Here is an 18,021-nt window from a genome sequence, read left to right on the forward strand (position 1 = left end):
GGGGGGATTACCGGTGGATCAGTGGTGCCCAACCTTTTCTGTACAACGGACCGATTTAATGTCTGGGAATATTCTCACCGCCTGGCCCAATAATAACATTAGCAATAATATCAATTATAATTGTAATAATAATGAGTAGAAACCCACTGTGTAATCACTAGACTACCAGGGATGTAGTGAATTCCTAGCGCCTACCTCTCAGTCCACTTGTATATGCACCTTCTTCGTCTTTTACTTGCAATGATAATTTTTAAGGAGCTTGTACAAATGACTTGTGTTTCCTCTGGACCTAGTGACTATGTGAAAGCAAATTCTGCGACGGGCGTTTTTCTTCTGTTAAACGTCCGCTCCATTAAAACCAAAATATGTCCAAAAAAGTGATGTACCGCCCTTCTTCGGTGCACGCTTCGTTTCTTTCTCGTTTGTTGACTCTGGGACTATGTTTACGGAGTCCGCCATGACACTCAAAGAGCTCATACGGTGGATGTGGCATACTGTGGTGCTTGCAAACTTTGATTCGCGTTCATTGGCTTGTGCTATTGTAAAAACTTGCCTCTGATTCGTCGGCGCTTTTAAAACTCGAACAATAACAATTTTGGTTGGCCAAAACTCCATCACTCACTACAAAACCTTGAAAAAAAAACTTTCAATTTCACAACCGCACTACGTCACATCGCGATGTCGATTCGATTTCGGTTAGTCGTGCAGCCCTAACATGTCGTGGACAAATAGTCAAACAAACTTCGGACTTCGGACTGCCGCCTCCCTACCGCCCGCCTACTGCCCGCCTACTGCCCGCCTACTGCCCGCCTACTGCCCCGTTCTTCCTCACCGCCCCCCCAGATCTTTCCACTGCTCCCTAGGGGGCGGTACCACCCACTTTGGGAACCACTGATCTAATGGATGCAAGAGTGTGTGCTAGGGATAGATGTGGACGGCGAAGGATAGTTAAGAATGTCTGATATCGATGCATATGATGCGAAGGTGGTAAACCAGTTTTTGCTGTCGGGCCTCTCTGCTAATGAAGAGTTGCACGGCACAGCCACTCACCACTTGTTGCGCTGTGGGCTTTATGGTCGGTGTCCGGTTGGGAAGGGCGAAGGGGATGAATGTTTGGTGAATGTGAGTGTACGACCATTTTACATCACAATCCCCACCTCAGAACGGATTAATGTCATTTCCCGGGGTCTGCAGAACTTACCTTCTGGATCCCGTACTCAAATGCTTTCTGAGCCAAGCGTCCGGGCCCTTCCACGGTTTTTCCGTCGTCGTTGGGTCCCCAGCTGGCGCTGTAGATGTCGATGTGTTCCGGGTTGAAACCGATAGAGCTGGCTTCGATGGCGTCCGTCACGATCCCGTCCAGCATGCGGATGCCTGTGCGCAAAGAACGGCCATTTTTGAATATTATGGAAAGGAAGATGAGTCCTGTAATATATGTCCATACAATATGTAGTGGAACTAATACAGATGCCATATAAAGTCAATTTCCGTGCTGAATAAAATCTGTGTAATTTTAAAAAGTGACATTACTTAGACAAAGAAGATCCTATTTTAATGTAGTTATGTGATCAAGGAATACTAAATACTGTGCAATAAATAAATGTTCCTTTTGGCAGATTATAAATTCATCTAGAAAAATAACACCTGAGTATGAAATTATATTTGAGATGCTGATTGTAAATTTTATCTGGAAAATAATCATTTAAATAACATTTAAAATATTGATCATTATCTAAAATCCTGATTTTGACCTTTAAACTTTTTAATTTGTACCTTTTTAATTGTGTTAGGACTAATCTATTTATTCATATATTCTGATTCTAACACCTTGATGTGTTTTTTGGTAAACCACTCTATTGTAAGCTTTTGCTTTATCTTTTGGATCATTGTCTTGTTGGAAGACAAATCTCTGTCTCAGCCTCAGGTCTTTTGCATACTCCATCAGGTTTTCTTCCATAATGGTCCTGTATTTGGCTCCATCCATCTGCCCATCAATTTTAACCATCTACCCTGTCCCTGCTGAAGAAAAGCAGCCCCAAACCATGATGTTGCCACCACCATGTTTGACTGTGGGGATGGTGTGTTGAGGGTTATGAGCTGTACTGCTTTTACGCCAAACATAACTTCTTGCATTGTTGCCAAAAAGTTCAATTTTGGTGTTATCTGACCAGAGCACCTCTTCCACATGTTTAGTGTGTCTCCCAGGTGGCTTGTGGCAAACTTTAAATTACACTTTTTATGTATTTCTTTAAGAAATGGCTTCCTTCTTGCCACTCTTCCATAAAGGCCAGATTTGTGCAGTATACGACTTATTGTTGTCCTATGGACAGATTCTCCCACCTCAGCTGTAGACCTCTGCAGTTCATCCAGAGTGATCATGGGCCTCTTGGCTGCGTCTCTGATCAGTTTTCTCCTTGTGTGAGCTGAATGTTTAGGGGGACGGCCCAATCTTTGTAGATTTGCAGTGGTCTGATACTCCTTCCATTTCAATATTAATGCTTGCACAGTGCTCCTTGGCATGTTTAAAGCTTGGGAAATCTTTTTGTATCCAAATCCAGATTTAAACTTCTCCACGCGCACTTTAAGCAGACCTCTGAGACTATCACAGTGCAGGTGTGTTTATATAGCGACTTGATTATATACAGGTGGATTCCATTTAGTATCGTTAGTCATTTAGATCAACATTGAATCATTCAGAGATCCTCACTGAACTTGCTGAGTTTGCTGAACTGAAAATAATGGGGCTGAATCATTTTGCACACCCAATTTTTCATTTTTTATTTGTTAAAAAAGTTTAAAATATTCGATAAAGCGTGTTCCACTTCATGATTGTGTCCCACTTATTGTTAATGCTTTGCAAGACATTACAGTTTTATATCCTTATGTTTGAATTCTGAAACGTGGCAAAAGCTCACAAAGTTCAAGGGGGCCAAATAGTTTCGCAAGCCACTGTGAATATGTATATATATATATATATATATATATATATATATATATATATATATATATAATATGGCACAGAAGGGCACATACTTTGCCAGTTTTAACTACAATTTTTATTTAATTACAATAAATTAATGCATCTTAAGTAGAATAGGAAATACTGAATTATTATACTTTACACTTTACACTCACACACACTACTATACTCTCTCACACGTACTACTAGCATGACATTTCATCAAAAAAGTATTTTTAGGTCACTTCAAATGACATTTTTGGAAAATGGATATGATTTATGTGCACAGTAATATTAATAATCAGCGTTTATATAATTTGACGTGCACGCTGAGCACTGAAGAACCGAAAAATGTAGCTTACCTCCAACTTTGGAATTGAAGGCCACGCCCACACCACATTTATTGTTGTCTGCTTGCATGGCGATCTCACCGGCACACCTTGTCCCGTGCCTGAGGGACAAAATCAGAATGATTTTATGATAGACACCCCCCACCCACTAAATATTCAAAATGGGTGTCTAAGATGTAGTACTGTGTAAAATCAAAGGTAACTTCCTGTTTTCCTATTTAACTCTTAGCTACTGAGTGCAAAAGGGATACAAATATTCTGAGTACCAAAAATTTTAAAACTTACACTCTTAAATTCTGTAGTATTGTCATTGCACACGTACTTGTTTTCATTGGTGGCATCATATCTGGGGAAGGGGTCGGCGTCATTGTCGTTGAAGTCGTAGCTGGCTGCTGCGTCCTTTAAAAAAGATAACATGATGAGCTGCTTTTCTCTACAGTGGAGAGTATGTTTGGCATGGAGAGGGATGGGCGCCACCAGGCTGTATCTGCTCAAGACACACCACGAGAATTGGTGCCCCTACGACCCTAGTGGTTGAGGGATCCAACCAACCAGATCCTCAGGATACAGCATTCCCGCCATACGACGTTTTCACTTCACAAGGTGGATTAGGATGCTTTTTAAGACCCTTGTTACTGCTTTTTCTCCACCATACCACATTTCCAACAGATGATTTGGATTTTGCGGTGTTTGTGCATATGATGATATCTGTCTCTACCTGTCTGCTATCGGTCAACAGGTCTGCTGCTAGTTATGTCGTAAAAAAGATTCAGTTCAAAATATCTTGCGCTTCATAAAGTCGGCAATAAAATACTGCCTTTTTTTACTGTATTAATCAGCTATGGGTCCCAAAACTTTAAGTGATGGTAAAGGGAGAAGTAAAAACAACAACCGGTACAATCATTGAGAATGAGGATGCAATCAAATCATCTAAGTCTTCTAAGAGTATGGCAATCGTTGCAAATGGAAATTTTTAGATAAGTTTTGCTTTGAATCCACCATTACTCTCCCGCCCCCTCTGCATCCACCCATTAACTCTGCCGTACCAGCTCAAGTCATGTCACACCAAAGGTAAATCAAGTATCATTTTTCCCTTATGTGTATGTACAGAATGACAATACATCCTGTGTATGCATGTTGCATATAAGTAGTTCTTACTACATTGTAGTTTGTTGTATTAGTTATTTTATCTTTAGTAAAAGGTTCAGAGCTAATTACTATAAGTTTCTATCCCCTGCTGTAGGGCTACCTCACTTTGCGATCCCTACCTCAGAATGATTACCATAAGTTTTGGACTACGTGCCAATACTTTTGTCTACATTTTTAACAAAGCAGCTTTAAATACTGTGCGTCTTGTTTGATTTTTTGCCTTAGTGACACCAAGGAAAACGGCAAGCTGCTCTTTTCCAAAACATATGTGCTTAAATGGTGACGTCTGAAAACATTTTGACCCTCTTCGAGAGGAATCAGTCCATGTTTTGCCAACATAATTCATACATAACCGGAGCAAAATGAGAAGTTTTACCATACTTTAATCAATATTTACAACATACTCACAATATTTCAACTTTTTCACCCACAAATCAAGTCCTCGATGTATACATCTGAGTTGAACAGCAGTGGAACTTATCGATCAAAAACGCTCCACTTCTTTTTCTGTTTCATAAGCATCAATGTGAGGTTGCTGAAGTTTCCTTTATTCTTTGAGGAACAATGACGCAGAAACCACTAATGACAACCCAAAGACAACTTCAACGTCTTTGTTACAATCTGGCACTATTAAGTATGGTTGCCCTTGTGCTGTCGCCTGAAAATATAGAGCTTACATTATAAGCAACGCCCTCATTCTCTTTTTATTTTGCCGCACTAGTAAATTTATGCTCGTCTTTGGAATCGCTTGAATGGTTACAAGACTTGAAAACATGTGAAGTAAACAACTAAAAATGACACACACACACCAGCTCAGTAGCCTAGATGGTAAGGCGCCCGCTTTGAGACTGGGAGGTTCGGGTTCGCGCCCCGGCCGAGTCATTCCTAAGACTTAAAAAGTGGTCGGCGGCGCCCTCTCTTGGCTGCGGCTGCATCGGGTCAGATGCAATTGACATTTCGTTCTGTGTACATTGTTACACAGAATGACAATACAAGGAAATTATTATTATTATTATTATATATATATATATATATATATATATATATATATATATATATATATATATATATATATATATATATATATATATATATATATATATCTCATGTAATTCTATTTCTCTTTGGATTTCTTTCTTCTGCTACCCTTCTTTCTCCCTCTCTCACGACTTCTCTTTTTATCTCTTTTGTTTCTCACGTTTTCTCCCTCTTTCTCTTATTTCTTTATTTATATATATATATATATATATATATATATATATATATATATATATATATATAGGCAGCAGTTTGTATGTTCTCCCCGTGCTTGCGTGGGTTTCCTCCGGGCACTCCGGTTTCCTCCCACGTTCCAAAAACATGCATTTCAGGTGAATTGGCCGGTCCAAATTGTCCCTAGATGTAAATGAGCGAATGAGTTGTCTGTCCCTGTGTGCCCTGCGATTGGCTGGCAACCAGTTCAGGGTGTCCCCTGCCCGGAGATGGCCGGGATGGGCTCCAGCCCCCCCGCGACCCTAATGAGGATAAGCGGTTCGGCTGATGAGATGAGATATATATATATATATATATATATATATATATATATATATATATATATATATATATATATATATATATATATGTATATTATGAGCTCCTACTACATATGACGCAGGAGAAAAAAAGTGTAAATTACAAGGCCAACAATGAGCATATTAGCACACTAGCGCTAAATCCTAGCGAAGATGCTGGCAAGGTGTCACCGCCAGCGTTGCCGTGGAAACAACAGAGAGACAGTCACTATGGAAACAGGGTGACTTACGTAGTTGGAGTAGATGTCGGTGTGGTTCCATTCTAGTCCGTCGTCCAGGACGGTGATAACAATGCCTTTTCCCGTTATTCCCTTTTGCCACACTGGGATGACGTGCAGGTCCAGTTTGGGAAGGGAGGACGACGTTCGAGTGTCTTGCTGTAAGAGAGAGGACGGGAAAATATGAGAGGCTGTTTAGGAAGTAAATCATACTTGCTCTTACATATAACGTCATATTCACACATGAACAACTATACTCTAATACAAACAGTCATATCCATGTGCAAATACTTGCTCAATCACACTACTATGCTTTCATACACACTACCATAATCTCTCACACATTCTACTATACTCACAAACACACACTGCTACACTCTCTCTCACATACTGGTAAAAGGGCTACACACCTTTAAGCACTTTTTAAGGACTTTCAAAGCCAATTTTACAATTAATCCTTAAAAACACTACATTAAAATTTAAACATTTTCAAGGATTTCAAGTACCCGTACGAAATCTGTATTATACTCTTGTACAGACACTACTACACTCACTCAAACATAACATTAAACTCTCATTCGCATAATGTTATACTCCCTCACACACATGGATATACTCTCATACGCTCATTACTATAATCTCTCTTGCGCTTAAAATTACACTCTCATACATTCACTACTATGCTGTCACACCCATACTACTATACTCTCTCAAACATGTCACTAGACTTTAAATCACACACTATTATACTCTCTCACCCAAATGAAAATGCTCTCATACTCACATTACTATAATCTCTCTTGCATAAATTACTAAACTCTCATACATACACTACTATGCTGTCACACACGTACTACTGTAACTATACTCTCAAACATATACTACTATACTCTCTCAAACATACCACTAAAATCTAATTCACAAACTATTATACTCTCTCACCCAAATTAATATACTCTCATTCACACATTATTATAATCTCGCTTGCACAAGTTATTAAACTCTCATACATACACTACTATGCTGTCACACACACACTACTATACTCTCACACATATACTACTATAATCTCTCAAACATGCCACTAAACTCTAATTCACACACTATTATACTCTCTCACACATATTGATATACACTCATACGCATCTTATCACAATCTCTCTTTAACACTCTCATACATACGCCAAAATACTGTCGCACACAAACTACTATACTCTCACACGTACTACTATACTCTCTCACACATACTTTTATACAGAGAGCAACAATAGTTGACGTCGGACTGTACTACATATACAAACACTGTGTGCATCGCGATGGTTATCAAAAGTACCCTAAGTAAAACAACGCTGGAAGGTGAGGTAATCATTTCACCATGTGTGAAGAAACCTATAGTAACATCATTTAATGGTGGGTGAGAAAGAATACAAGCATGTGTAAGAGAGTATAAATGTTTGTGTGATAGTCTCTAGTAGTGTGTGTGGGAGTATAGTACAATGAGAGTGAAAGGATAGTAGCAAGCGAGTGAAAGCATGTGTATGAGAGTATATTAATATGAGTGAGAGCGTATACAAGTGTGTGTAGTATTGCATGTGTGAGAGTATAGTAGTATGTGTGAGGGAGTATTGTAGAGTGTGTGGAGAGTATAGAAGTATGAGTGAGAGAGTGTAGTAGCGCGTGTGTGGAGAGTATAGTAGCGTGTGTGTGGAGAGTATAGTAGTACGTGTGAGAGAGTGTAATAGTCTGTATGAGAGTTACTGGTAGTTGGATCAAAGTATAGTAGTGCATGTATGACAGTATAGTAGTAAGTGTGACAGTGTATAGTAGTAGTAGTAGTAGTAGTGTGTGTGTGAGTGTGAATTCTAGAGTAGTACGCATGAGAGAGTAACATAGTGTGTGTGTGGAGATTATAGTAGTATTTGCGAGAGAGTATAGTAGTGTGTGTATGAGAGTATAGTAGTTTGTTGAGAGAGTAGAGTGGTGTGTGTATGAGAGTATGGCAGTACGTGTGAGAGAGTAAAATAGGTTCTTTGATTGGGTATGACTTGGTCTGTATGAGAGTATAGATGTTCATGTGCGAGAGAGTGATCTTATACGTGAAAGCAATTATGATTTGCTTTTCAAACGGCCTCTCATAGGCAATTGCAACACGTGTGTAAAAACCCTCTTTGGGTGGTATCGGGTTTTGTTGAAGGTTAGGCGATAAAGGCTTTTCAGCTTCATCGGTGGCATTTAACGCTTTTCCAAACTGTATTGTGGTGCTTGTTTGTGGTCAAGGTTCAAGTCCACTCTTGTGCCCACTTGTTGCCCAGTGACAGGGTAATTTAGCGCTTGAGTACAAGTTGATTCAGGTACTGGTGGAGATAGTAAGACATTTTTTTCTGTGCAATGCAGACAACACAATTTAATAAAAATAAATTTCCAATGGGGTAACATGTTTTTTTTGCGCAGACATGTTTGGTGCCTAATATCTTTGGGTTGTGTTTGGCATAATTATGAACTAACTCAAGAGCGGGTTACATTTTTCACTGATCATCAAATTCCCAAGCAAAAACTATCGGTATCGGATCAATACTACAATGCATTTACTTGATATCAATTTTCCCAGTATCGTCCAAATCCGACCAACGAGGGAACATGCTGCTTAATTGAGCCGTATCATTTTCCTAATCGACTTTGATTTAATGGGGTGACTAATTGATGATGCTTTCAAATATTCGCTCACATTAGAAAGGGCGGACCCAAACGTGTGACGTAATCGAAAGAGCAACCCTGGCAGAGTGGGATGTCGTTCTGCCTGGCTTGAAAATTTCATCAGGGGATGACTCATCGGCTGCCGGCACGGCTATATGTGCACTTATATGTTTGATTTGTATTTTTTCCGGCATGACATGACCTTCTCCTTCTTAGAAAGAATTCTCCTGTTTTAACCAAGCAAGGATTCAGAATAACTCATCGATGTTTATTTTTCGTCAGTGCAACGAAATATAAATGAATTGAGGAGAGGGTTGAGAAGTGTGAGTCAGTGTGAATCAGTGCATAATGCGCAGTAACATGAGATCGAAGTCATTAAATGGGTCAGCCTCATTTTGTTTTGTCCTCCTTAATCTTAACAGCAAAGCCAAAAGTGAAGATTTCAGAATGAGCCGAATTGAATGCTTCTAAACTAATATGCTCATATGTATTGGTAAAAAAATTGCTGTCCTGTATACCCCGGGTATACGCTGTCACCACCTTATGATGTATTTTCGGCCCTTTGTTACTGTCGCCCAATTGGCCCCGCCCGTGTCGCGCCAGCTGCAGCTCGTTGACAGATTGGCTTCCCTTCTATTTATGCTCAGTGCTCTCACTCACCCTTTGTCAGTCTGTCAATGAACCTCTGCTCCGCAAGACGTGGGTTTTGAATCTGTCCTGTTTCCTATTGGTATTTCCTGTCCGGTATTATTACCGTTTATCTTGTCCTGTTTAATATCGGTTTCCAGTTTTGTTCCCGTCTAGTTTGTCCTGTTTAATTTCAATATCCTGTTTTTGTTCCCATTTATTTTGTCCTATTTAATATCGGTTTCCAGTTTCGTACCCATCTAGTTTGTCCTGTTTCATTTCGATATCCTGCTTTGACATCAATCCTGTCTGTCCCGTCCCGTACGGTATCGACCCCATGTGTCCGATATTTGCTCGGGCAATTGGTATCGATCTCGTCGGCCTCTGGCTTCCTGTTATTCCACACCAGACTGCTGCTTAACGTGCATGACCGCCCAATTTCCCGTAAAATAAAAGCTTGTGTGAGAAACGTCACGCATCTGGGTCCTTATCCTGTTCTGGTTCATGACAGTTACGGCATTTTCTCCATTAACAACAAATTATTTTACGGAACCCCGAAGCGTACAAAATTCCAACTTTGCAGTGTTTGTGCGTGTGATGAGTTGCGCCAGTCTGCTATTGGTCATCGTCTAAGGGGCCGGTCACACAGACATTTGCGCAAAGGCGGACGCTATTGGACGCATTGAGATCGCCATTCAGACGAGATACAGCAGTGCTTAACACGAGGTCGGAAATTCGCGCGCGGGTGGCAGCGCGGAACAATTTTCCGCTGCTCAAATTTTCAGAGCGCGGGTACACAGCCTTTCACGAACGTATCGAGGCTGAACCACGGCCAGAAATTTCTGGCCGTGAAGCAGATGCTGTTGGGCGCTGTTGGACGTTTGGAGACCGCCATATAGACGAGATACAGCAGTGCTTTACTCGCGGTCGGAAATTCACACGAGGTTGGCCGCGCGCAAAACTTTTGAGCTGCTCAAAAGTTTGAGCACGTGTTAAACCGCGTGCCGCACACGTGGTCAACACGAGGTAATGACGCGGAAATGACGCGGAACGACGTGCTCTGGCTGCGGCCAGGGCCTGGTTACACATGGGTAGGACGAGAAATTTCAGCGGGTAATCGTGGGTGGAGCATGGTAATAGCATGTTCTGCGCCTGTATCGCGGTGTTATTACGTGAAATTAGCGTGTTACGCGTGTGACGGTCAAACGCCTTTCTCCGCGTATAAACAGCGCGAATGCCGAGCACACGTCAGTTGTGCTCGAGACGTCAAGGGGGTGAACATGGATCCCCGTCAGCGTAGTGACCTCGTCTTAATCCATTTTTATTTCTTGACATTTCTTTTCAAGATAATAAAATAAAAATGATGCCATAGCTTGAAATCTTGATCTTCACGGGACTGTGTCTTGTGCGGTTATGATTTCTACAGCCCGGTGCCGAGATTTGCATCCCCTCGCTACTACAACCACTTTTACCTCGTTTTATCTCACTTTTAGGGAATGTAATGGCGAACATATAACTAAAACCACTTCGTCTTGCATTTGTTGGAAATGTAATACAACTTAAACCATTCCGTCTTTGTTTTTGTTGTGAACGTAATCGAAAGGTAAATCCTCCCCCCCTCGCGTGAACGCACATTCTGCTGCGCTTCCAACGAAAGCGATCGTATTCTATATAAAACGCTTATTAAAACTATAAAGCGAGCTAATTATAACAATTGGGAGATCCTAGTCTATATAACGCGTTTATTTAAACAATAAAGTGCGATCGTATTCTACAAAATGCGTTTGTTAACGCGGATGTAAAAGTCACCAATGTCAATGCACGCTTACAACAAAAGCGATCGCAGCAGATTGTGCGTTCACGCGAGGGGTTGGGGGGGTGGTTGTGTTGCGTAGGATTCGGATTTCGGCTCAACACCGGCTCAGGAGCTTTTATACCCGTGGTCCACACGAGAAAATGACGCAGAAATGACGCGATGAGGAAGCGGAACAGTCGCCGGCGTCTGTTTTGCGGGCATACCACCGATGAACAGCGGGTTGGCCAATTTTGCGCATTTTCCATCCCGGGCAACCACGGGCAAAAAAAAAACGCAAAATTATAGCCGTGATTCAGCCGCAAACGGCTGTGTGACCGGCCCCTTATATTGGTTTATATGCTGGTGTGCTATTGGCTGAACTTCCTCCCATAATGCTCCCCTTCACTCTTTTTGTTCCGTTCACTATGTCATCTAACAAACTAGAATTTAATTGGGTCCCAAGAGTTGCACTGATGCTAAAGGGAGAAGCAATAATATTTGACATGTATACAGTATACATTTAGTGCTAAGTTTATACTATTTTGTGACTTAAAGGTGGTGTCTGCAACTTGAGATTTTGTCCTTCTCTGCCGCCATCTCCTGGCTTGAAGTCATGATCAACGCCTCAGTGACCTCATTCCTCCAGTCTTAATAAACTCTTGTTTTTTCATCTTTTTGTTTTTCTTTATTTGAAACAGAACTGAAAAAAATGTTACTTTTACCATTTTCAGGCTACAATCATAAAACAAAAAACTGGGAACAAGCATGACATCACTCTCCACTCCATCTCCCACCTTTCCTGCTTTCTTATTAGTTGCGAGGAAGAGTGGTGCTAAAAGTAAGATAAAAGCAGACAAGCGCAGTGGGGAAAAATTAAAGGGCTCTTTGAACTAACACATTCAATGGAGAAATGGTTCTACTTTTACCTTTTTAAAGACACCGCAAATGACGCACCCCACCTTTAATGTTATAATGTATATCAATAATAATAATAATACATTGTATTTTGAAGCGCCTTTCAGGACACCCAAGGTCGCTGTACATATGAGTAGGACACAACAATAAACGAAGCAAGTAATAAACAGCCAATAGAACACATCATAGATAAAAGGGGCAGTGTGTGAGGGATATGGTCAAGAAAAGGCAAGTCTGAAGAGGTGAGTTTTGAGTCCGGATTTAAAGGTGGACAGGGTCGCAAAATTTCAGAGGTCAGGCGGCAATGAGTTCCAGAGCATGGGGGCAGAGCGGCTGAAAGCTCTGTATTTACAATTTAAATGTTATTACCTGGGATTCCCTGTTATTTGTTATTTTAACCTCGGAAGGGATTAATGTTGTATCCCGGGGTTTACTGTATATTATTTATTTTTTTGTAAATTAAAAAATGGACTGCCGTCTTCGTGTTAACGTTTCCAGACTCACCAGGTACCACTGCTGGTTCCACATGGGATCATCAAAAAGTTTATCGGCCGGACAATCCCTGCACCGGCCCAAGGTTCCTCGCTTGCTCCGCCGCTTTTCGTACTGTTGCTCCGCCCACAACACCTGCGAGGAAGCGGGAGGAAGATATCACGTCACGTTCGAGGTTGCGGGGAAATAAAAGAGAAACCCAAAGGCCGCTCACCCGATCGTCCTCTGAAAGCTGCCTGGTGACATGCGGGGCGCTTCGTTTCATTCGGGTGGGGTGTTTGCGATGTCGGAACAAGAAATGGTCCTTCAGGGCCCCAATCTGTGCAGAAAATAGATTTCATTATTCATACGCCCTTTCATGGCCAAATTCGAGGACTTTTTGAGGACTTTCAAAGCCTACTGTTTAATTTCTCCAGTACCATTAAAAAATGAAATCCTATACGAATCAATCCATAGCCATGTTTTTTGAGGTCATAGAGTGCTACCTGTAGGAAAAAAAAAACGATTTTCTGTGCCCCATTTTATTAGTGTTTGCTGCTGTCTCTGCGCTATGACAGGGGTATGCAAACTTTTGAGAAAGCGGGCCAGGTTTTGTAAGCTGAAAATATGCGAGGGCCAACTATACACCCTGGCATTCTTTGAACAGTCTTTAGTGTGTTAACCCTACGTGAAACGTTTGCAGGCGATCAGCATCACAACCTCGTAGCTCGCCTACGTACCATTTTCATTTGACTCGTAGGTTCTTGTGTATAAGCGCTGCTGTGCTGTCAAAACAGCTTCCAGTTGCTTCACCTTTTCACAGCGTTGGTTTCCAGTTAGCTTTTTGTAGTCAGCATGTTTCGTCTGGCAGTGCCTCTTGATATTATATTCTTTAAAAAAATAGCCACAGTCATTTGGCAAATTAGGCAGACGCAGTTTTTTCAGATTTTGGTGAAAAAATACTGCCAATTTCCACTTGACCTGGAGGTGGTGACCCTCACAGTCAACTCTCCTTTTTTTATTTAAAGTGGGCTACAAAGCCAAGGGCAAGGTGGCCAAACGGCTACTGGCATTATCTGGTGAAATTGTAAAAAAAAAAAAATATGTACAAAAGCCACAAACAAACAAAAATGTATCAGTGTTTGTGACAGTGGCCGATACCAGTCCATCTGATTCTGGTATTGGCCTCTGTAGTGGCAGTTTTCCAATCAGTTTCTAGTGGCACAGCATTTTTAAATAAATTGTGTTGATATTTTAAAAGTAATGCTTTTTTCATTAATATTTCAGATGAATTATTGACAAACAGACTCTAAAAAGGGAGGCGATACTGATACTTGGTATCTCAAATTTTACCCTTGACAGATATCACATCGCCCATTTTACTTTTTTTTTTCCCTGATAAAAATTGTTGATATTTATAAAATACTGTTTTCATTTACAATTATTTCTGGTTCTTGATTGTAAAGCAGCCACAAAAAATGAAGCCAAAACCGATACCTGGTATTAGAACTAACACCAACCTTCTTTTAAAAAATGTTTTTACTAAAATGTGATGATATTTCAAAGAAGTACTTCCCCCGTTGGTATTTATAATAATATAATAATAATAATAATAATAATTTCCTTGTATTGTCATTCTGTGTAACAATGTACACAGAACGAAATGTCGATTGCACCTGACCCGTTGTAGCGAGCCGATGCAGCCGCAGCCAACAGAGGGCGCCGCCGACCACTTTTTAAGTCTTAGGAATGACTCGGCCGGGGCGCGAACCACCGACCTCCCAGTCTCAAAGCGGGCGCCTTACCATTTGAATTCGGGTTTCCTAATTCTCAATAATTTCACCTGGTACCGACTCACCCACAACACATTACCAACCCCTCTATTTTTACTCAGTAAAATCAAATGATTATTTTAATGAATATTTCCCCCTTAATATTCAAAGTCAGTTTTCTAATTGTTGAAGTTTCTCTAGAAAGGAAGCCAGTACCGATATCTGGTACTGGCATTGATACCACACTGACCACTCTGATATCTTCTTTTTTTTTGTTATTCAATATTTTGTGTGTACCAAATGTTGTATTTAGTGTATATAATTCTCTATTAATTCTCTATTAGTACTGTAAATAAAAGACAAATGGGAAATCATTGACGTGATGACTGTGTTTAAATACATTTTAAAGTATTTTTAAAATTACCCTATAATTTGTATTTCAATCACTCAGTGCCCTCGTACAAGGCAGGTGTTTAAGTAGTTGACTTAGCTTACGTTAACCCTCATTGTGCTAATTACAACTCGGTAATAACATAGTAGTAACATAGTAATAACACATTAATAACAATACATTTAAAAATGCATATCAAACTGGTAGCCAAATGCACAAATCTGCTTGGAAAACGATAGCAAACCTTGATCCATAGACATGGTAAAAATAACCAGATAACCAATTGAAATATCAATAATGGAGTTGTCATCTGCAGCTGTTTCGTTACACACTAGCAAACCAAAAGCCGCATTGATGAGATGTGGGCAAATTATGAGTCTTACAGTTATTTAATCAGATCAATCAATAATAAACGTGTATTACATTTCTCCTCAATTTAAATATTATATCAAACAACCAAAACTTCCCTTTGGGTGTGCATCATTTACAATAAACATTCCCTAGAATAGAAAATTTGACACTGGTTTCTGAAGAAGTCCTCCAGATTTGTTCTTACCTGTCGAACCAGTTGGTAGTCCAATTCCCGGGCGATCTGTGCCGCAGCGTCCAGGCCACCCGGGATCTCCACGGCCCATTCGTTCAGGTACTGGCGGTCCATGTAGGGCGGAACCGCGGAGGAGAGAACGGCCAGCAAACAGCACATCACCAAAGGACGACATCTCAGTTCCATTTCACAGTCAAATCAAAAAGATAGAAAAAAGAAAAACTGAGCAAATTGACTGTGAAAATCTGAATTATTTAAAATATATGTTTCCTCTCGTGCAGGTGCATGGAGAGAGAATGGGGAAAAAACCCTGCGCGTTCTTGTTCCGTCAGACACTTGAGCGCGCGCGTGCACGCCTGCGCGTTCACCACGAGTGGGGCGGGGCTAATGACGGTGGCTATGACGTCAATTCGGAGACCACCTTCGCTAAAATGTGCGAGTTCGTGTCCCTTGGGGGAGAGTATGGGGGGAAGGGGAGGGGGAGCTCAAAATAGCTCACATTGCGGAGATGTGACGACAACAGAATCATAAAAAGCAAGATGAGATCATTTCAAATGTAATGAATATATTCATATATGAAAAAAAGTGTTTATGTCCTATTGATGTATCCATACCTGTCAAGCTCCAGGGCTCCATACCCTTACAAACAGTCGTATTTTCCCTTACAAAATACAAAAAAAAAAAAACTTACACCATATTTTTTTTTTCAAACGTGTTTATTTATGTAGTTTAACATGTTATATTGTACATGTGTTTTGTTATATAATTTATTTTGTTAATTAACATTTTGTTGTGAGACACTGAGTTGCTCGACATGAATGAGGTTTATTATAAAAAGTTCAAAAATTAAGTAGCTTGGACGTTCATGTAGAAGGAAAAAATACATGCAAATATAATTAAGTAGAATTTTCTTATTCAAATTATTAATTCATTTTCTGCATTAAAATATTGTTGGTAATATACTGATTAAAGAGATAACCATAAACCTGTCTTTTTTTCATTTTCTCCTTTTATACTTCCTTTTTTCTTATCTTCTTTATACAACATAATAATTTGTAATAAAATGCATAAAAGCAAGTGAGCCGTTTGAGAGCCGGCTCTCTTTAATGATTTGAGCCGAAAAATCCGGTTCTCTAAAAAGAGATGGACTTCTTTTCACTACACAACTACCACGGAATGATGCATGATGGAAAATCCCCAGGCGGCAGACGCATACGCACAGTAGCATCAAACCGCTCGCTTCGTTTGCAACGTAAAAAACGATACCGAGATAGAGGCTACAGCGGCGAACTTGCTTGAGTTTATTGATTTGCCGTTTCGTGATAGTCGGTGTATACCGGATGGTACCCATCATTGACAAATTTGCGTTTTTCCGTACGGATTTTCTTGTATGTCGTACACGTCTTAAAATGCATAATAAAAATACTTTGTACGGCAAAAACATACAGGTTGACAGGTATGTGAATCTGTGTTTGGACGCTATGAACAACAACCTCAACCAAATACTCCCCTTATTAATGTAGGCACTCCCCTGTTTAAGCGGTAGTAAACCTCACAAACACAACGCAGACCCTTTTGAATCACAGCCAGACAGACTATGAAGACTAAAAGCAGAGATAATTTATGTAGCCTAAACAACTTTATTGTATTTACCAGATAAATAAAACAATTCTTTCAGCATCTTGGTTGTTTCTCCACTTGCAGTGGGCGCCACCAGGCTGTACTTGCCCAAGACAAACCACGGTAAATGGTGCTGGCTTGCCTTGTTGGTTGCCTACAAGTCCGAATTTGGTCCTCTGCTGCTTGTTTGGCTGGAACCTGGCTCTCTGGCGTCAGAGAACTCTTTTGGTCTCTTGTGAGCCAGACCTCTTGTCCGCCCGCTGGCTTCTTTTGGTCCGTCACCGTAGAAAGCACAAATTTTAACAGCACAAAACTATGTCTGTGTTGCAATCTGGCACTATTATCCTGTCCTTTATTAAGGAAGGGAGAGTTTTAAAAACACTGTAATATTTGGCGGTGCTTGAGTTTAATTTGGGGGTACTTCAATACCCTCCAAAACGGTCTTGTTACGCCTGTGGCTAAGAGCATAACAGTGGTTAAGTTTTATGACAAAAATAACTCAATGAGTAATAAGTATTAATAATGACAATTATCAGTGGTTAGCACATTCGCCCAACACGTGAAAGATACCTGGTTCGAGAACGGGTGGAAACATGTTGGTCTGGAGAGAGATGGGTGCCACCAGGCCGGACTTGCCCAAGTCACACCACAGGAAATGGTGCCCCGATAGCTCTAATGGTTAAGTGATCCAACCAACTAACCAACCAACCAACCAACCAACTAACCAACCAACCAACCAACCAACCAACCAACCAACCAACCAACCAACCAACCAACCAACCAACCAACCAACCAAACAACCAATTTGATCCATCCCTGCTGAAACCACCAATGACAACAGCACAAAAAGTACCTCTGGGATGCAAGCTGCCACTATTATCCTTTTCTTTATTAAGGAAAAGAGTTTTATGGTGCCCCTACAGTCCTGGTGGTTAAGGGATCCAA

The 18,021-nt window shown here is 40.6% G+C and overlaps 1 protein-coding gene across 1 annotated transcript in view; it reads right to left on the bottom strand.

Annotated features, from left to right (window-relative positions):
- The window catches only part of pcsk1 (proprotein convertase subtilisin/kexin type 1), a 29,780-nt gene extending 13,660 nt beyond the window's left edge, over positions 1 to 16,120 (bottom strand). The window contains exons 1-7 of the mRNA XM_088338005.1: positions 15,469 to 16,120; positions 12,985 to 13,089; positions 12,783 to 12,905; positions 6,260 to 6,406; positions 3,632 to 3,708; positions 3,322 to 3,410; positions 1,202 to 1,374 (exon numbers count right to left, since the gene is read on the bottom strand). Of these exons, the coding sequence (XP_088194131.1) occupies positions 1,202 to 1,374; positions 3,322 to 3,410; positions 3,632 to 3,708; positions 6,260 to 6,406; positions 12,783 to 12,905; positions 12,985 to 13,089; positions 15,469 to 15,642 (888 nt within the window). The 5' untranslated portion in view covers positions 15,643 to 16,120. The remainder of the gene's footprint in view (positions 1 to 1,201; positions 1,375 to 3,321; positions 3,411 to 3,631; positions 3,709 to 6,259; positions 6,407 to 12,782; positions 12,906 to 12,984; positions 13,090 to 15,468) is intronic.
- Between the last annotated feature and the right edge of the window lie 1,901 nt (positions 16,121 to 18,021).

Source organism: Urocampus carinirostris, chromosome 6 (assembly GCF_059441175.1).
Source record: "Urocampus carinirostris isolate Australia breed hairy pipefish chromosome 6, RoL_Ucar_1.0, whole genome shotgun sequence".
In the NCBI taxonomy this organism is placed as follows: Eukaryota; Metazoa; Chordata; class Actinopteri; order Syngnathiformes; family Syngnathidae; genus Urocampus; species Urocampus carinirostris.